This window comes from Vidua macroura, chromosome 3 (genome assembly GCF_024509145.1).
Source record: "Vidua macroura isolate BioBank_ID:100142 chromosome 3, ASM2450914v1, whole genome shotgun sequence".
Classification (NCBI taxonomy): domain Eukaryota; kingdom Metazoa; phylum Chordata; class Aves; order Passeriformes; family Viduidae; genus Vidua; species Vidua macroura.
Window position 1 is genome coordinate 77124607 of NC_071573.1, and position 21834 is coordinate 77146440.

General features: G+C 36.5%; 1 protein-coding gene across 7 annotated transcripts in view; it reads left to right on the forward strand.

Annotated features, from left to right (window-relative positions):
* The window catches only part of EPHA7 (EPH receptor A7), a 165809-nt gene that overhangs the window by 115574 nt on the left and 28401 nt on the right, over window positions 1-21834 (forward strand). For all 7 annotated transcript variants that reach the window (XM_053972822.1, XM_053972820.1, XM_053972821.1 and 4 more), the window contains exons 6-9: window positions 6327-6451; window positions 9984-10152; window positions 18366-18474; window positions 19172-19227. In XM_053972822.1, the coding sequence (XP_053828797.1) occupies window positions 6327-6451; window positions 9984-10152; window positions 18366-18474; window positions 19172-19227 (459 nt within the window). The remainder of the gene's footprint in view (window positions 1-6326; window positions 6452-9983; window positions 10153-18365; window positions 18475-19171; window positions 19228-21834) is intronic.

The window sequence follows — 21834 nt, forward strand, 5'->3', positions numbered from 1 at the left end:
CAGAATAACAAGAAAATTATTGTGCACATTAGTGTAAACATGAAGTGAAATGTAAGCATTTTTTTTTGAAGCATTTCAAGGACAAGCTGTGGCAGTTTTCTATCATGGCTTTAGTAGCACTTGAATGAATGCTATGTTACACTGCTGTGAAATTTTTAGTAATTTGAATAATTAATATAATAACCATTTTTTTTTCTTTCTTGCAAAAAAGCTTTTGTATCTTTCTAAGAAACAGAATATATAAGTAAGGGGAAATAGCTACACAGTAAAGTGTTAAAATTTGCCCAGTACCAGAAACCTAGTCAAGGCTCTTTTTGCATCAAACAGTTCCATAGAAGTAAGTAAAGGCATATGTCCTGAAGCAAGGGAGGGCATGTACCCTGAGGTATCCTGTTTCAGACCAGCACAAAAAACCAGTGTGGTGCCACATGCTGACCCCCAGATCCCTGACAGCAGCAGCTACAGTTCTTCAAGGTGTATAATCTGTTTGCCTTCCACTCTTATTTAGTAATTTTAGCAATTCTGATGCCTGTTTCCCTTGAGAGCAAACCAGAACATGGTTGGAGGCCACTCTTTCTCCCAGGAGCAAATCAATGCAGAAAGGTGCCTTTTGGGTAATCTGGGTGCAGGACTGTAATGGAGTATGGGGAGTTTTTTATTCTCTTCCTGAACAACCATTTAAGAGCTAACAACAGTATAATTTTCTGCTACTATTTCCATATGCATATATATATATATATATATATATATATATATATATATATATATACATGGGTTCATTTTACATTTGTTATTGATAAAATGCCAGATTACAGTCTCACTTAAAATAGATGTAGAGGAAAAACAACATCCAAATATTTCTGCTAAAAAAGGACACAGCAAAGACATGTTAAAAAGAAATAAAAGAGTAGGTTATAACCATTGGGATGCCAATATCCCTGTTTTCCTATGTTTTTCATCTGTTAACAATGTCCCCTTCAGGCTCAATACTCAAAACACCCTTCAACTGCTGTAGAACACTGTTGCAGAAAAATGGTTTACATCATGTAGAACTTATATTGGGCCCTAAGATACAGTTTTACAGGGATGTAAAATTGATCTCATTGCTGCTGTAGGAAAAGCTGGTGATTTTGAGTGATTCTTGCATATCTCATGATGTGAAAATAAAAGATGCCAAAAGCCAAGTTGTTGTCCTTTAGGAAATGTCGTAAGGGTGCTATCGAAGTGCCAGTGTTATTGTTATACTTCAGCAGGTACAAGAGGAAGCTCAGATTGACTTCAGCACATTATTGCTGCTGTGAGATAAGGAAATCACTAAAAAACAACAACAACAACAACAACAACAAAAAAAAAAAAAAAAAAAAAAAAAGGTTAAGGAAGTCTAACAGCCTGTTCATTCTTTAGAATTTGTCTGGAGTTGCAAGCGTAGATTTGATAGCATTTGTTAATACAGGATTTGGTCCTGCACAAGGAGCATGTAGTCCTGTTCATTTATGAAATTTTCTGTATGAAGTGTGACTACAGGATTGTAAACCCTTCTTTCTAAGAATTATAAGTATTTTGTTTTGTATACATGAACTACTAAATGCACAGGATGCTGCTTCTAGAGACACTGTTTAAAAAGTATCAAATTAAAAGTCTCCATGAGTGATGCTGTTGATGGAATTGAGACACATTCAATATTCAGGACTTTAGGAAATCACTGAGAAATGGATAGGTATGTTCCTTTTGCTGACTTATCTTTTTTCAGTAAAAAGATTTTTACAGCTGATTTTGTGCTAGCAATTGGTATATTATGCCTAATTCCTCTTATATGTTAAAGTCCAGCTTCACTTATTTTGATTTTTCAGTTTCTATTGGTTTTTTGTTGTTGTTTGCTTGGCATTTTTGTTTGATTGGTTTTGTTTGTTGGGAGTTTGTTGCTTTGCTTTGTTTCTTTGGTGGTGATATGTTCAGATACACCTGTCTGTGCCTTCTAGAAAGCACACTATGGATCAAGGAAAATGTTAGTCTTGAGAAGTGGAGAATAGCTAAGGATAGGAATTAAAGGCATGAGCAGTATTATATTATAAAATTTTCAAATTACTCTGGACTAAAAGTAGCAATTTCCAAAACAATTGCTACAGTTTTCTATACCTTAATATTTGCACATATTAAAAATGTACCATATGCTTGGCTTAGCAGTATGGATAGAACACATCAGTCTACCAGATGCAATATTCTCTCTGGAAGAGAATATATCCTTGGAATATCCTGCTCTTTTTGTCACCTCAGTTTTAACTTTTTCTATAACTTGATCTGAAAATGATGACCAGCTTGAAATCTATATAACTTGAAGGCTTTATCAGTAAAACCCAGCACAGTTATATTTCTCAGTGGCTGTGATGTTGAAACCTGGGGAAAATCAATTTTTTCTTTTGCTGAATGGTATATTTGAAGCATTTTAAAAAGGTGAATGAGAGTGCTGAGGGCCTGTCATTCTCAAAGTACTTTCTTATGCTGCGTGTGTAGGTACATCTGCCTGTTAGCCCTGAGAGGCTGTGTGTGTTTGATGCGTCGGATGTTGTGTCAGCAGGAAGGAGAAAAAGAAGAGATGAGGTATATCAGAAAGCAAGTTGATAGCAAATGGTGTTTTGAACAGTCGGTATCCCTCGTGTAATATATTATGGAAATAATGATTCTGTCAAGTGATGCTTCATTGTAACCTGAAGTGATACAGTAGGGATTATGCATGCTCAAGTCATTCAGGACTGGGTATACAGTTGTCTAGAAATGCTGTAAGAAGTGTCTTTGTCATGAAAGACTTCGTTAAAGATGCAGTGGCAAGAAGTAGATTGCTAGAAGAAAAACACCCTGAAGTACTTTATTATTATTGTTATTATCATTATTGGTTTAGCTAGAAATGGGAACAAATATGTTATTTTTAATCCTGTTGTTATGGAGGTTTTTTTTTGTTTGTTTTGTTTTGGTTTTTTTTGTGTTTTTTTGTTTGTTTGTTTGTTTTTTGTTTTGTTTTTTCAGTTTAATTCCCTAATTTATCTTGTTTTTAAGGATGAATTGTATTCTTTAACTCATTTTCAAGCTTGCTCATATATAGTTGTTTCAAAACCATAAAAAGTTGTTAATTGATTAGCATAGATAGGCAATGAGAAGTTGGCTAAAGGTTTAAAAGGATGTGTCAGGAAGCCATAAAAAATAAAACATGAATCTAAAACCGTCTGCAAGAAAGCCACAGAGAGAATACAGAGGAAATTATTATACTAGAATAAAGAACAAAATGCTCCTGACCTGTATACTCTCATTAAGCAGAGATCAAGAAATGCAGCCCAAAAGGCAGGATAAAGATAGCCTGCCCACTCAATGGATTGGCTTATGTGGCTGATCTAGTTTGAAGAGATTTCTGTGCAGTGAAAACAAACTGGTGTTCCTTGCCAGAGGAGGATACTCTGGCTTCAGTCAATTTAATGATTCCCTTCTTCCCCTGAAAAACATGGGGACTCAAAATAAGGTTAGATAGCATGCTGCATTTTAGGAATCTCATGTGGGATGGGAATTATATGCAATATAATTGTCTTCAGAGCTGCTAACATATGCAAGGTTGGACTGTAGGTTTGGACTTTCTTTTCTTCCTCATGTGGTTCTTCTAACAATGAAAGGTACTACAACTTTTTTTAGTTTTGGTTGCAAAAAACCCAAAACAAAAACAAATTACAAAAAATCCTACACACAAACCCCAATTGCATTGCAATGTTGATAATCTTGCAATGTTGATAAATCACTGGTATTTTAGTTTGAATGGAAATTCTTTAAGAATGGAATACGCCTGTTTTTTATGTACTTTGTACAGGTGTTAAGCAGGAATGTCGCACAGTGTATTTCATTTCCTTGATTAAAATCTTTCCCCTCTCTCGTTCCCTCCTCCTTCACATTCCTGTTCCTTTCCCACATACACAGAGTTAACTAATATCAACTTTATTTTGCTTCACTGCTTTAAGAAAAATGAATGCTGTGGCCAACGGAATGAAAAAATTTGATAAGCAAAAACAAAAAGCAGAAAACATGGAAAACAAATTCCAGTGACCTAGGTAATATAAAATTGTTCAATAATAAGTACCAACATAAATTTCAGACATCTAAAAATGTAAGATTAGCAATTTGAGATACATTTATCTGGATGAGATAGAAAGTTATACATGAAACATAATGACCTCACTGAAATTCATTCAGGATGCAGAGGTACTTATTTAGGCAAAGAAGACAACTAGTTAATCATGTCAAAGAAAACTAGACAGTAAATTAGTTTGCTGCATTCTGGAGTCTTAGCTATGCAAAAGAATATATTTCACTAATTAAAGAGTGAAAATACTCTCAGCTTTTAGAAAGAGAATGCAAGGAGAGTGAGACTGATCCTGGCTTTTTGCAGCAACCCATGTTGCTGCTCTGATACAATTTTATGATTTTATCATTTAGGCAGCCTAAAGTAAGAGATCTTCAACTTTGATTATATTGATTATATACAGCATAATAGTTCATAATGAAGATTATCATGCATGGCTTCAAACTGTAATTTTCATGTATTCTTGGAGCCTCCAGTGAAATGCAACCTACATGAACATACATGTTATAATTATTTTTTATATCCTAGAAACTTCAGAATTGCAGTAAGAAGTTAACAATCCAATTTAATTTTTCAGAGGATGATTTTCTTTATTGTGCTTTAGGTATTTTATAATATATAATAATTTTATAATTATAATATATAATAATTTTGTAATATATAATAATATTAATTTTGTCATTATGTTTTTATACTTAATGATACAGCAGTGTGCATTATAGATGTTTTATGTTATTTTAGAAAACTAGAGAAAGTGAAGAACACCTTGTTGCTTGGGATAAGAATTTTATTTTATCTGAAGACTATATGATTTTACATAATGAAAGCTTTATATACAGTTCTGAAATAAGATGGTGGTTTTTTACCTAAAAGATTTAAAGTTTTCAGGTTTTTTAAGCAAAAATTTCAAAATAAAATCTGTATTAGATTCTGTGTTAGAAAAAGATATAAATTTATCTCTAATATCTTTAGTATTATCTCTAGTATATTATTTCTAATAAATTTATCTCAAACACCTTTCCTGTGTCTGAGTCTGCCCCAAGACCAAGTCCTGATCCATGTAAATGGCATTTAGCTTTTAACTGTAGGGGTCTGAGGGTCAGGTCTTGTTCTTTATCTTTTGCTTGAGCAAAATTGATATCCATTAAACTGAATGAGAACAAGACCAAGTTCTGCATGGTTCCAACACCATAGTTGTTTTTCGAAGTGCTATAATTTTGTAGGACTTCTGTTCTAAATTCAGTGTGTATATTTGAGGAAGACTGTAATGTTTGGCCTCCTTTGATGCTGCACATCAGAAAAATATCTGCCCTCTTTCTCATTAAAAATAAGTTGAGAAAGTGAGTTATTTTTTCAGTCTTTCACAGTTTATTACATTCTCTCTTAAACATTTTTATATGAGAGTCAATGTCTCTATAATGCTTTTATACTGGGTTTGGGTTTTTTTAATTTCAAAAGGTGCTTGTTTGTGGGCAATATTTATTAGGAAACTCAGTGTATGTACATGTGCGTGCATGAAGCGTGCTTTTATTTATATCTTCCTAGAGTGAGGCAGAGGAAGACAGTGTCACCTTTGTTCCATGAGATCAACTCCTTAAATTGTCTTGAACTTTCAAAAATGCTAAGACCAAATACAGAAACTTAGCTCTAAAGAGTAAATGTCCTGGAGTGGTTGGAACAAATGAAAAAGAGTGGGCTTAGTCTCTTAACAAAGTTGTTTTCATCACCATCAGGTCATAATCAGATAATGTGAGAGACTATTTCTAAGCAGAACTAGAATTAGTCATATCAAATCAGCCTAAAATGTGATTTTGCTTCTAAAATATTATTTCTCTTTTTATGTGCATTTCAGAAACATATGCAATAAATATTTAGACTCTTAATTTACCACACATCAGTCTAAAAATTTATTTGCTATCATCATCAGAATTAATTTCCGTAATTGTTTTTCCTATCCCATCAATCTCAGTTTTGCACTAACTGGAACAATGATGCCTTTTGCTGTTTGCACTTTAGTTAGATTTCTATGTTTCTGAACAGTAATATGGATCTGCTAGAATATTCATTAGCTTTGAATTGTGAGCTATGAAAAGGTGCTTTCTTTTACCTTAATGAAAGTTGCTCAGCATGAGGTGGATCAGTAATGACATTTGATTTTAGCCATCCAACGAATTTGCTTTTTATTTATTGACACATCTTGTCCAAACAGCTCCCTCGCAAGTTAGTGGCGTAATGAAAGAAAGAGTGCTGCAGAGGAGCGTGGAGCTTTCCTGGCAGGAACCAGAACATCCCAATGGAGTCATTACTGAATATGAAATCAAATATTATGAGAAAGTAAGTGCTAAGATTATCTGTAATGTGCAACAATGTGTTGTTTGCTTTATGCTGGCTTGCTGCATTGTGGAACAGTGTTAAAATCATCAGCTATCAACTACCTCGTCTCTCCAAAGTCAGTGATTCTGCTTGTTTTTAATAACTAGCTAAATCCTGCCATTATTATTGCTATCATATGTCTCAAATACTGTATTTTGGCATACTAAAAATGAAATATACACTTGAAATCTGCCTTTCTTTCCTTTTTTTTTAATTGTCAAATTGTCCTTGGATATTTTTTACCCTTAAATTCCTGTTTTCACATCTATTCTACTTTGTGTTTGAAGCTTTTTTCATTTCCTTCTGTACCAATGTAATTCTAGTCTTGATATGATGTATCAAGTACAACTTCCTACTGCATTTTTTATTTTGTTATGAGCTGGGCAGCTCCTACTTGATGTTTGAAAATTTTCAAAACACTTCCTAGACTTTTAGGAAATAAATATTCCTTATTTGTCCTTTTAAAAGGGACCAGGGCTGTGAAATTTATCTTTCACTTGTTCTCTCAATGCAATAATGAATTGAAGGCTGCTTTTCAGTAGTAGATGAAGTGATCTCTGTTTCTAGTAGAGTGAAATTGCAATCTTACTGATGTCAGTCGGAGTTTTGCCATTCATTTCAGCATGTCTAGGGCTTCATTCATGATAACTTTGAAGTACTGCAGAATAAAAAAATTCTGACAACCGTAAACTGGATGAAAGCAGAGTGAAGGCAGGTTGTGCAGTTCTACATTTGTCATGGGACTCAGACTAAGTTTGGCTCCTCCAGATTCCCTGGGAAATTGTCTGCATAACATAACATACTCCTAATCTTTATAAAACATGCTGTGAAAAAAAAAAATTGAATTAAAATGAAATAAAATGAATAAAGGGGCTCCTTTGTGGTCACTCATGAAGACATTTCTACAGGCAAGGTAACAGTACCCCTATATCAGAAAGAGCTTGTCATCTTACTACGTAACACAGAATTAGGTCAATTCAGCCCAGATTGGATGTAATATCAAGTGTCATATTTCATTTTCAGTGGTGAATTACACAAATATACTTATCAAAAGATCTTTATATGATTTGGGAAAGGAATAAATTTTTTATTTGTTGAGGCTAACTTACAGTTTAAGTTGTTCATTCTAATGATTCTTATAACAAAATCTAACAGATAGGTACAGATAGCTAAATAATTCTTTGGAAGAAATTTTACTAATTTTAGCAGATGATTTTTGTCCCTCGAGCATGTGTGTGTACATACACATGCAAATAAAGTCCAAGTATTTTTAAAATGTTACATATTTATCAAGGGCAAAACTGTCCTCTGAACCAAAAAAAAAAATTGAGAACCCAAAAACCTTGCATTTCTTTAATGTGCAGAACAGTTTCTAATCTGTTCAAATAAAATAAATAATTTAAATGGGTAATGTAAAATGACAGAAAAATTACCAAGATACCCAGCTTTTTATATAATGATAGCTTTTAGAATGTGGCTTTTGTTATTTTCCCTATATATTCATTTTAAATAACCAGCAGAATTTCATTGCCACTTTTGTCTATGTTTGCAAAGAGAAAAACTGATGTTAAAGTTGTTTTTTTTTTAATGGAAGGACATCTTCCAGTATTATACTTAGTACAGTGAAATTAATAAGAGAATAAAAAGCTCATTCAAACAGTCATGTTGAATGTAACTTCATGTAACTTTAACTGAACTGTGTAACTTTAACTGAAGTAATTTTTGCACGAATAGTGAAATCATTGTTTTCCTTCCAAAAAAATGCATTTCAGCTTTAAAACTAATTCACAGTCTTCTTGCTCAGAATGAGGGAGGCCATTTAAGTTTTGTTTCACTAGTTTAAAAGGAAAGAAAGATAAAAGGATTTGAACTTTTGGCTCCTTTTACACCCAAATTAAATCAAACATTTTTTGTCATTCTGAAATACTCCGATAAGTGTTTTTTTCACCTCTCACTTCTGGCTAGGGCTGGAATGGAAACGGCCTGAAATCTCCAAAGTAAGCCTGTTCTGTGAGATTTCTAGCGCAGGTTATTTTTTTTTTTTTTTTTTTTTTTTTGTTATTTATTTATTTTTGAATACAAGGACTGTTGGCAATTCAAATTAGCCTCGTTTATGCATCAAAACCCAAACTGAAATTCCACTGTGGCTTACAGTCCTGAACCTGGCTGTTTATGGTTTCCTTACACTTGTGTCTCATTTCTCAAGCATTCCTGTTCTTTCTCACATGCCAATATACATTCTGCCATGGTCCTCACTTCCTGATGAATAAAACTCTCTTGGAGAAGATATGGAAAATTGTTGCTAGCTAAGACTGTAGGCTTGCTCAAGTAATAGACTAGGCAAGAACCAGAAGCCCTTACTGAATCTGAGAAAAGAAATCATATATGTTCTGTATAGCCCTGTGTGTTCTGTATAGTATTTCAGCAAAAGCCTTTGTTGCTTTACTGACTGTGACAGGGAAGGCTCTCCATCACTTTTAGCTGGTGAAATATTACTGAAATGAGTTACAGATTTATTTCTTCCCTCTGTATCCGTCTCATTAGCACTGCTGCGTTCGGCTCATGCTTGTCTGGTCATGTGGTGCATTCAGATGGTTGGTTAATTCATCTCTTCTGCCCTTCAAATCAGGGTTGCATCTGCCACCAAAAATCAACAGGGCTTCACATATCTATGCTGAAACATAATCTCTGTCAGTAAATGTGATGAATAAGTATAGCTTTTTGAATACTCTAATGATCTGTGATACAGCTTTTGTACTATTTGAAAGTGAGTTATTACTCATAGGGTTTGTAATCTTACGGCTTCAAATTTGTGAAGTGTCATAGTGAGCTTCGTTCCCTAGGTTCTTCTTTATGCCTTAGAGTCTAAAACTGAAAAAAGACTAAAAACCAGAGAGGAAAATCTGAATGAAAACTGAGTTAAGGACCTCAGAAATTATGCAAAATCCAGCCAATTATAAATTAGCGATATTATATTTTTTTAGAGATGATAGAAGGGTACAATGTCAAAGTAATGATGTCAGAGTTTCTCCATTCAAAATTCTGACAGCTATAAACTGAATTAATGCAGAATGAAGGCAGATTGTGCAGCCCTACGTTTGTCATGTTCTGACCATGAAAGAAAAATTTCTCTGTCCTTGAACTGTTTAGACATAACAGATTCCCCTGGAAAGCTGTGGTTGAATTATTTCTCATCAAAATTTCACAAAATTTAATCAGAGCCAAAAAAGCAATCTTTTTTTTATTTTTTGGATGTTTTCTGAGTAACAGCATGAGCATCCCGTTTGAATATTATGTTACACTTAGAGCTCTTCATTGCATTGACAATGTTTTGTAATACTCCACAGAGTATGCTTTATTTTTTTTTTTGGGGGGGAAAGAGCATTCAGCAAATAGAAATAAACTACCCAGGCTGGCTGTCAGTTGCAGTTGTGCAATCATGATAAAATCTGATCTGTAAATGTCATTTAATCTTTTGTCTTATTGTTTCCAGGATCAAAGGGAGAGGACCTATTCAACAGTGAAAACCAAGTCCACTTCAGCTTCTATTAATAACCTAAAGCCAGGAACAGTGTATGTTTTCCAGATTCGTGCTTTTACTGCTGCTGGTTATGGCAATTACAGCCCCAGACTGGATGTTGCCACACTGGAAGAAGCCACAGGTAAGGAATTAGGTTTACAGGAAATTAACCCTTTCTGTAAAGGTAGTAAGTAAAGCAAGAAAGGAAAGTGTCATAAGCAACATAATTACAATTAGAAAGAATTTGGTTCTATGTGAAGAAGAACCAAAGAATTTTTTGTCATTGTCTTTTGAAGGGTGAGCTTCCATAATTTATTTTACCATAGAAGTGAAAACTAGTCTTACAGTTTGCTGGAGGAGATTTGATACATATGAGGTTCTTCTCCTTTGCTCTCCTTCTAATACACAAAGACTTTTTTTCTTTAATTCAAACACACTTTTATTTTTCCCCACAAAATAAGTGAGTAGTGATGAGCTGAATTACTCAACTAGATTCTTCTGTAACTGGGGAGAGAAGGAAGGAGGAGATTTCAACCCACAGAGACTTCTCCAGGCTATTTTTTTCCATCTGATTTTCTGAAGAAAAACCCAACAACTTGGTAGTTTCGTTTATATGTGTGTCTTCAGCTGTTATTCCATCTTTAGTGTATTTTGAATTCATTGGCAATTTAGTTTAGTAAAGAAATGAAATCTCAATGATAGTAAGTTCTTCTCAGGCTCGTATGATAAGTTCTAAATTGTGAAACCAAAAAAGTCTTTCATCAGTGAGACCTGGGAGCCCTGAGCCTCCACCACCCTGTTGCAGACCCAAATCTGGTTTCCCTGGTTTAGAGCATTTGCTTCACGTTGACCTTGGCATCAGGTCAGCTGGATTGGGAGCTGGAAATACAGGAATACATCGCCTGTGAATTCAAAGGGTATGGATGCCATACCCTCTATGCACCCTGTGCAGCAGTCTATCCAAAACTGTGTGCAGACAGACATTATTGCATCCTATTAATTGCAGCCAGGTGTTGCCTGGACAACTTGTGGTTATTCTTAATATACGGTAGTTAGGTCTTGATTCCTCCTTAGTTCCACACAGAATATAAAAACTATAAATAATGCATAATACTACGCATCTAATAGACATAATTGAAACAGTAATTATCATAATAACAGCAGTAAGCTGTTATTACTAATATTATTAGCTCTGTGTCTAATAGCATACTTCCCATCTGTGGAAAAAGTCAGTAGCAGAATCCCCATTTTGCAGAATGGGAACCTGAGGTACAGCCAGAAGTAATTTCTTATTTTGAATAGTTTTCTGGAAAACAAATTAGAAGTCTGTCATAATAAGTTCCTGCTAATTAGATAATTTATTGTCCATAGTGGTTTAAAATTATTGCATCAAAATATTTCCCCAACATTTCTCTAATTATCTGAGTATTTTTTACATACTGAATGTAAGCAGACTGGTAGCTGCTAAGATTAGCAAAGATGGTTTCAGAGATAAACAGTTTTGACTGGAGTTTGGTCAACATATGGGAGATTAGAAAATCCTATAATAAATGCATCACTGACCACTCTCCTGCACTCCTTTTCTGACTCAGATGATGAAAAAATGTATATAAACCACAGAGATTCTTGGCCAGGATGCACAGCAGGTTTCTTTTGTCACAGGCCAGCTGTATGCTTTGAGATGCCATGAAAAATGTTCTGTGTTTTCATTAAAGAAAATTCTAGAAGTAACATATTTTCCATTATCTTGAGACAATATTATAAAATATAATTCCCAGCAAGGATAAGCATCCAAGATTCCCCATATAGGGTTTTCAGAAATAATTAAGATGTTGGTAAAACGATAGCAAATTCCATTAAACTCTTCTAAAATTGTTTTACATTAAAGTATTAGTTTCTTATATTTTATTTATAATTTCATCAGAACGTACAGGCTCACCAAATTTGTCTATTGTTAGCATTTGAAAGGAAGACCTTTATTGGATTGGTTTTGGGAAATATACCTCAAGGGATGTACCATGCAGGTGAACACGAAATCGTGTTATGCTACAGTTTACAGGCTTTGGCTTCTTCTCATCATTCCAGTGGATTTCTGAATTCAGCTTTTAAAAATGTCAAAGTATTTTAAGAAGAAAATACACATGTATATATCTGTGTAAGAATATATATAATGATCACCACATTCAGTTAGTCGTGTTGCCTATGTGGATTTGTCCTGGCACTTCCTCTGGTTGGCACTGTTTGGTTGGTGTTGTTAATTAAGTAGATTTTAAAATAGTGTGCTGTTTTCTGAATTGTGATAGAAACTGTATAGCCACTTTTCAATATTTGAGGAACTATATCCATTATATTAATACTATCTAATATGTAAAATATACATATATTATGCCTGTATTAGATCATATCATACATGTTGGGTATTGCATAGATATTTATGGAAAATTTTCAAAATTATGATGTAAACATGCTTTATAAAGGCAGACAATTTCTGTTCTACACTGTGTTTGCCACAGATCAATCAATGGTGCTAGTTGTATTTTTTGTTGGCTGGTTATTAGAAAGAGAAGTCCCTCTGGAAAAACACTCAAATGCATAAAATATCACTCAAGTGTCAATTCTATCTCTTGGTTCACTGACATATTTAAAAGTCAAGTTAAGTGGTTTGTAGCCAGTGGACCTAAAGACAATCCTCTGCTTTTTGTAATGGAAGCAGATCTTTTCACTTACAGAATCACTGAATCAATTAGGTTGGAAAAGACCTCTGAGGTCATCGAGTCCAATCTTTGACTTCTTTACAGCTCTTACTGTTAAAGTAGAAGCACTTGACAAAACCTGGAATTAAGTCTCTGCTTTTTCCTTTTCTCCATGAATCTGAGTACATCAAACAAGATTGAAGCATTATGCATACCTATAATTTATATCCAAAGTCTGAAATACCAATACTACAAATTTTTATAGAAGGCATAAAGCACATACTTAAGAAATACTTAAGAAAGTAGTATTTGGCATACATGGATCCAGATATCATTGAAAATTTCATGGTTAACTTCACCAAGAATTCTTTTCCAGAAATTGTGCATTTGAAGTTGCTTGTATGAGAAAAGGTTCTTGGAGCATCAGCACAGCATTTTCAGCTGATATCCTTTTTTAAATCCTCCAGGGTGTTTAGCTATGCATTCCCCATCCCTACAACCATGTATTTAAAAGATGGTTTAAATTTAACTCCTTTCAATTAAGCATTGTGCATTGGATGTGTACATCTCATAGCTCAGATCAGGTGTCAGCTGTAGCTGAATGCCCAAGTACCAGTTCCCTGTGTCGACCTCTGAGCACAGCTTAAGCAGAGGTAAGAACTTTCCTGTCCTGGTGCTGATTCCATGTCATTGCTGTTGCGGCATCACCAGTGACAGGTAGTCATGCATGCGCCCTCTGAAAAGACCTTCTGCATCCCAAAATCATTCCTCTAAGAACACTCTAGCATCTTTGTTTCTGCCAAGCCACGGGGATCATTCCAGAAGCTGTGTTCTGATTCACCCTTACACCAGCAGACTGAGTTCATCACACAGGAGAAGCAGAGGCAGATGTCTTACACTGCTGTCACTGAATTTATACCAGACCATGCCCACAATCAGCCCACTCCTCTCTTTTTTTTAAAGATATAAAAATAAATCATACATTGCATCCCACCTGTCTTACCAGTTGGCCAGTGTACCATGTCCCCAACATTTTCCAGAGCCCAAAAAACATTGTCTGCTAGCTTCCAGAATGTGGAAGTACCCAAAATCTGTGAGGCACTTACACAGAGCAACCCACTCACATATGTCAGCCTCTATGCACTTATCTTGGCTACTGGACTAGGTGACAGGCAGGGCTGGGGATTTTTCCAAACTCTTTTGGATGGATGAAGCTTCACACCCTGGCCATTATGACAGGATGCTGCCTCTTCTTCCCTTCCAAGTGAGGTTTGCAGTGAAGTTCAAAGACAGATGGGAATAGTTTAAGGAAACGCTGTATTTTATAGAAATTTTACATTCCTTGGGATTGTCTGTTTTAATGGCCTAGATGAGTTGCAGAAACTGAGTTGTATGACTTATGCCCCTGTGCTCTTGCACAAAACAGTCACCAATGATTTCTTAAAAGCTGTATGAGTGGAATATAGGCAAATCTACAGTAGCATCCTACTGACTTGTGTATCTCAGAAAGTTATAGTTACTTAAAGATAAGCATTCTTTTTTAGTTAAAGAGTTATAGGAATAGTGTGTAGCATCCCATGAACTCTCCCACCTCGGTCAATTCCCAAGTCCTCGGCCCTGGCAATGGCAGTAACCTCTCACCACAGAGCCAGTCCTCCTGGGGGGAAAAGCAGTCTCCCGTTGGGACTTCTGTGCGGCCACTTCCCCTGTGTAACTTCCCCTGGTTTCTCCTTTCCCTGTCCCCTCACTGGATTGGTGTCCCTGGATTGGCCACCCCCCTTTCCCAGGAGACCAAACCCCTCTGCCCAGCCCTTAGCTCTGCACCCCACCCCTGCCCCTTCTTAAGCTGCCTTCTGCACGTGGTTGTTCTCTTTTACCCCGCTGAGTTCCCTTCAGCCACGTGTGATATCCTTCACTGGAATAAAACCCTGCAAAAAGAGCCTTTCTTGCCTCTATCGCTGAGCCAGCTGTGGAGAGGCTTGGTGGGGACAGATTTTAGGCAGCAGCAACTACTACTCCAACACCCGCATTTTTAATAGTGTGATTTTCCTCATGTGCGTTAGAGAGAATATAGAAAAATTACAGGTTTCTTCAGGACATAAAATTAGGGGGGTGTGTGTAATTTCCCTCCAGTGCAGAGTATTCTAAATGTGTGTAGTATAACAAGGGATTTGTTATTTTGGGGGGAAACAGTTGGTACAGGTCAGTGTCAGTGAAAAAATAAATCATGTTGATTGGCTTACTTTTCCCAAGAAAATTCTGGGCTATTTGTTTCTATGGGAACCTCTGAAGTCTGTAACACAAGCCCAGTTTTGTGGAGTTCATAAAACCTGGTGTAGACATTCCAGTTCAGTTACCAGTACCAGCAGTAAACCATATTAGCATACCATTAATTTAGTTAGTCTGCTATCAGTTTGGTCTCCTTTTTTTCCTCTGCCTCTTTCATCTGTTGGCTGCATTTCAAGTCATGGGACAGTTTACACAGCCCCAGGCCTGCTGGAGACAGATGGGGTTCACCTATCTTAAAAGGGGAAAAGGATTCTAACCCATGAGTTTGCAGGGCTGATTGATAGGACTTTAAACTAGGTTTGAAAGGGGAAAGGGGTAAGACCAGGCAGGCTAGAGGAGAGTCTAGGGGTGGCATGCCAGTGTTGGGGGTAAAATCAACCCAACTGAAGTGCATCTACACCAATGCACACAGTACAGGTAACAAATAGGAGGAGATTGAAGGAAATCTTAACAGGCACAGAAACAGGCCATCCCTGTGCGCTGAAAGGTAAGCCAGTGGGGAAGAAAACTGGCATGGCTGAATAGGGAGCTTTCACTGGAACTCAGGGAAAAAAGAGTTTATGACCTTTGGAAGAAAGGGACAGGCAACTCAGGAAGCATATAAGGATGCTATTAGGTCATGTAGAGAGAAAACTAGGAAAGTGAGAGCTCAGTTTAGAACTCAATCTGGCCACTGTTGTGAAATATACTAAGTGTTTTTATAAATAAATTAACAACAAAAAGAGGGTCAAGGAAAATATCCATCCTTTTCTTGATGTGGAGGAGTGTAGCCAAGGATGAGGAAAAGGCTGAGGTCCCAGACAATTGCAATTGGACAATGTGACATCCATCTATGAGAAGGGTTGGAAGGAGGGTCTGGAGAACCACAGAGGTCAGCCTGACCTTGGTGCCAGGGAAGGTCATGGATCAAATAATTTTGAGTGTGATCCCACGGCACATACAGGGCAACAAAGGGATCAGGTTGTCACCAGATGACACAAGGGAAAACGACGCACCACAGCTATGGTTACGATGAAGAGACTGATTTATTTCCTCTGACTCCAATCATTTATAGTTCTCAAAAGATGCCAGTGGATTGGAGGGTGAACGTGCCACCTCGCCAACGTCACTGGACAAACTACCTGTACATCAAATTTCTCCGCCTCTATGAAAGAATGCAAAACAATAGGTTATTTACAGAAAGTTGTGTGAGAAAGTTCTCTACAATAATGTAAACTCAGAAGGCTTATAAAACTCTTAAAAATCAGGGTGACATCAGGTAAGAACCAGCTTGGCCTTTGGAAAGGCAGGTCTTGCTAGATAAACCTGATCTCCTTTTATTACCAAGTTACCTGCTTAGGGGATGCAGTTTACCTGGACTTCAGTAAAGCCTTCAATACTGACTCTCACACCATTCTTCTGGAGAGACTGGCAGCCCATGGCTTAGACAGGTGCACTCTTTGCTGGTTAAAAAATGGCTGGATGGCCAAGCCCAGAGGGTGGTAGTGAATGGTGCTACATCCAGTTAGTGGATGGTCACTAGTGGGGTTCCCCTAAACTCAGTAGTGGGGCTAGTCCTGTTCAATATTATAACTGATGGCTTGGACTCCCTCAGTAAGCTCTCAGGCGGTGCTAAATTAGAGCAGAGTGTTGATCTGCTGGAGGATAGGAAAGTTCTGTAGAAGGATCTGGACAGTCTGAATTGATGGGCCAAAGAATACTGTATGAGGTTTGTAAGGTAAAGTGTTGAGTCCAGCACTTGGGTCATAAAAACCTCATGCAACACTACAGGTCAGGGGAGGAGTACCTGAAAAGTGCCCCAGTGAAAAAGGACCTGGGGGTGCTGATCAACAGCTGGCTGAACATGAACCAGTGTGTGCCCAGGTGGCCAAGAAGGCCAATGGCATCCTGGCTTGTTTCAGGAATACTGTGACCAGTGGGATTAGGACAGTGATCATTGCTCTGTATTTGTCACTGGTGAGGCCACACCTTGAGTCCTGTATCCACTTCTGGGCCCTTCACTTTGGAAAGGACATTGAGTTGCTGGAGAATGTCCAGAGAAGGGAACAGTTTGCAGCAGCACAAGTCTGATGAGGAGAAACTGAAGGAGCTGGAGTTGTTTAGCCTGGAGAAATGGAGGCTCAGGGAGGAGCCACTCTCTAAAAGTACCTGAATGGAGCTTGTTGTAAGGTGGGGGTCGGTCTCTTCTCAAGGACAAGAAGACAGAGCCTCAAGATGCACCAGGGGATACCAGGAAGAATTTTGTCACTAAACAGATGTTTAGTCATTGGAATGGGCCACCCAGGGAGGTGTTCGAAGTGCCACTGTAAGCGGCATTTATTGCTTGTGGTTTGATATGGTGGTATTCAGTCAAAGGTTAGACTTGATGATCTTGGAGAACTTTTACAACCTAAATGATTCTATGATTCTGTGATTTTATGATTCCAGCTGACTCTCACTTACACAATCCCTCATGTCTCATCCTCTATGCATCTTCTGGTTCAGATCCTCACTGTTACAAACCGGTGCATCTCCAGAGTTCAGGAGAGCTGTGCTTACTTAATGTATCAGAGTACATGGCCACCCTTATTAGATGGCAGGCAAGCAATGTTTTTAACAAGCTTCAAGGTTTCTCAGGCTAAGTATTACATCCTCACTTTACAGTAATGTTACATGTATACATTTACATATATTAATAGAATTGGCATATCTGAATAAAAAGGGCAATAATGTGGGGATATTTTAGCATGTAAATTCTCTGAAGCATGGAGAATTCTATTTTGTATTAATGTGAAAGCACCTTTTTGTTGCTAAGAGAAACAAATGGTAAGTAATAATATCCATTTACAATGATTAATAGCAGTAAGAGATTGAAATATGCTACCTAGGAAATCTTTGTTAATAGTGCTTCAGCACAAACGTTTTTCTTAAAGACACTATTTCCTTGGAAGCCCTCAAAGTCATATCAATGAGTTTTAGAGGGGAGGCTAGGAGCAGAATTAGGGATTACTCTCCTACTGTCCCTCCTTACAGGGAGATCCAGGACTCCTCTTCTAGGAGGGAGTCAAAACAAATGCAGCAAAGCAGTAGTTGGGAGTGGAAGTGACAGATGCTAGTAGTGCTGGCTTTCAGGTAACGGCTGTACCACTTTGGCCATGGAAATTCCAGTTTGGCTTCTTTTTATTCAGTGTAGACAATCATTAACTCATACAGCATTTAGCTGAATTTCCAATAGAGGCCCTTCTTTAGACTAACTTTATCAATGTAATTGTTTCAGACAAAGGCAGTCTACAACAGTAGAGAGTCTACAATTCATGATGATTGACTTAAATTTTTGAAGTCCCTTAGCAGGGATTAATTTTTAACTAATCTCAACTCTGTGCTCTGTTTGTAGCCACAGCTGTTTCCAGTGAACAGAATCCTGTTATTATCATAGCTGTGGTTGCTGTGGCAGGAACTATCATCCTGGTCTTCATGGTGTTTGGATTCATCATTGGACGAAGGTATTGCATCTTTGATGGACGTAAGCACATCTGACACCACTCTTGTGAACTCTTTAGACATAGTCGAGCCTGGGATAGTAATTTGCAAAACTGAAACAGAAATATTTCTTAGTAAGGGCAGTTTTCATTTTAATCCTGTTATCAATTATATGGTTTGTCCTCTTACTTTGGCAAGATACTTGTATCAAGATGTTCTTTTTGTCCTACGTAAATGTGCTGTAAAAGGAACCCCTAGCAGGTGCTTTACCTCTGCTCCTCAAAGTCTCTCTTTCTGTTCAGTTTTCTCACATGGAGAAGTCTGACACTTTATCTGATCAGCCTTTAAATGACTTTACATTCAAAAAAAATGAGACACAGCAGTAAGTTTAAGAATAACCTCATGTAAAACAGTGTTCTACTTTCAAGTTCTTTAATCCTCTGTTTTATCTGTAGAAGCCTTTCACCAGAACTAGAATTTTTTTCTCCAAGACCTGTCCCAACTGGTATTTGATACAAAAGCCTTTTGATTGCAACTGTTCATTATTTATTTAAAACTCTGCTGTCAATAGAATGATAGGTGAAAGTTTCAAAGGGCCTACAGCAGTTAGGTGCTCAGTGCCTGAAAATCCCAGCCTGCAGAACTGATTTTGTCAGGACTTTAGATGTGATAAGTAGATCATTATTTACTAGTAAAACTGGTATTTTCCTTTCTTTTCAGGCATTGTGGCTATAGCAAAGCGGATCAAGAAGGGGATGAAGAACTTTACTTTCATTGTAAGTGTTTTGCTTTTTTCCCCCCTTTCAAAAATTCAAAATTGCAATAGTGTAGACAATACTAAACCAAGCCTCCATGAAAGATAATGCCATAGGAAATTCAAAAATGCTGTGTAAATAGCAAGTGGGAAGTTAAACACTAAAAATGTGACCTACACAAAAAGAATGCAGATTAAAGTCAACATTGCTCACATAGATGGTTTTATTTCTATATATGTCTATGATATACTGTTGTTTTCATTCTGCATTTTTTTGGTTTCTTTTGATTGCTTTGAATATGTTTCACGTTGTCCTAATGATCCCTCTGAGGTGTAGTATTCAAGAGACCTTTGCCTAAGTGACTTTTTGAACTTTACCTCAGGCAAACTTCAGATTAAGAAAGTGTGAGTTACTGCATCACCCTAAAATGAAGCTGTTCTGCTCAAAAGCTGTGTTCTGCTACTGCAAATACAGTAGCACCATCAATATTTACAAAACATAATGTCCTTAAAAATAGAATATTTAATATGAAAAGAAAGGTCAGCCACTTCATTACTGTTGTGTGATCTACAATCGCTTGCCTAGCTGAGAATAGAACCTAAAGCCTCTCTTGTTAAAATCACATCTACCATTTGAACTTAAACTAGAATCCTGGGAAAACTCAATAAAACACATCTTTCTTGGGTTAATGACAACTGAAAATGTAAGGGGAGAGGAATGTTTTAATCTGTTTTAGAATTAGTGATTAACTCAGGAAGTGTGTTAAACTAAATTGCAAAATTATTTTGAGCAACCATAATTGAAAAAAATCACAGAATTAAAATGAACATAATTTCTGTGCAGAACAATGCCACTCTTTCCAGTCTTTTCCCATACCTGGTCACTCTCATATTAGTACTTGCTATTTAGTCATGCTATGCTGTATTTAGCCTTTGTTGTCTACCAGTAATTGCAGTTGTATCTTAAATCCATCAGGGTTTTTTTTTGTTTTTTTGGGGGTTTTTTTTGGTGGTTTTTTTTTGTTTTGGTTTGGTTTGGTTTGGTTTGGGGTTTTTTTTTTGTTTTGTTTTGTTTTTTTTTGTTTGTTTTGTTTTTTTTTTTTTTTGTTTTGTTTTTTTTTTTTTTTGTTTTGTTTTTTTTTTTTTTATGAAAGCAATAGGGCTTGTTTTAGGTGTGTTAAAATCATGAGGTAGTATCTAAAAGTAATGTCACATGGAAAATTAAGTAGCCACTAGTCATAAATTCTAAGTACTTTCTCAATGCATTCCACTTTAAATGAATAGTTCTAGCCAAAGCTCCACTCAAAATCAGATCAAGGTTCTGTTTTGCCTTTCTTCCCTGAAAAAAAAAAGCTGCAAATTGATCACATTTCCTAAGTTTGGGTCTGTGGCTATCTAAATTGTTTAAATGCAGTGAGTGTCAAAATGAGTAGTGACATCATTGCAGCTTTAGTCAATCAATTCATAAACTGTTCCAGAAAGGTGGAAAATAATAATGAGATAAGAATTATGCATCATGCACTTTGCAGTGCAGGTGATTTTAAAGAATTTGTCAAAAATCTCATTTTACTTAACTGCTACTCTTCTGGGAGTGATGTATTTGAAATTTGCCTCTCATAATGCATTATAAGCACTTCACATCTCCAGAAGAGTTACTACTTTTACTTTTAAAATCCCCGTTATGTCCTTGAAGGAAAAGATCAACTATGTATTCTTGTTTGTCAGTATATAAACAAAAGGGTTACGCTAACTAAATAATTTCTCATCTCCATTGTTGGTGACGTTTTCTTTTTTATTTCAGTAAAAGTGTAAATTAACTAATTTGAAAGCTGCTACTTAATAATTGATAGTTGATCCAGAAATGGTGAAATTTTATAAGTGTTCCTTTCCCTTATTTTAATTTCAAGAAATCTGATTATCTAGCAAATTAGCCTGATTATTGAGCATACAGAGTCTTTCTTAACTCATGGCACCAGATAAAGTCACTTCTTGCCAAACTAGTTTTCCTTCATCTGTTGATTGTAGGTGTAGCATTTAATTCCATTTGATAGCCATTTACAGAGTGAGATGGAACCCAGTGCTGTGGTCACCAGCTTGGTCACAGAGCTGTGACCACCAGTTTGGTGGCCTTTTGCTCTGTAATAGCTAGACAACATTCTTCTGCTCTAAGGTACCAAACTGGATTTTTAAAAAAGTAACTTACAACAGGCAAATAACGTTTCTGTTCTTTACTTAGAACAAAAACTTACAAGCAAACATTTTTAAAAGCAGATTTTAAAGCAGCGCATTTAATGGACCATCATATATTTCATTTCAGTTCCCTTCATCTCTCTTTGACCTCAAGTGCTACACTTGAAGATACAAGTACAATGGAGGAGTTTAGTCAAGCAATTCAGATTTATATTTGGTTTCCTCCTCCCTTTTTCATCTAACAATGTCTGCAAATGCAGGCCAGCATTATTTCACGTTGCTATGCCAGGATAGCCTTGGCCTGTCAAAATGTTTTATGACAGCTTGAACAAAGACCCGTCAGAGGCCCACTTGAGATTCGCAAGGTTACTTCCAATCCAGGCCCTTTATCACAAGCACAAGAGGATGTCTCCTTTTCCATCTCCTTGCCTTAAAGCAC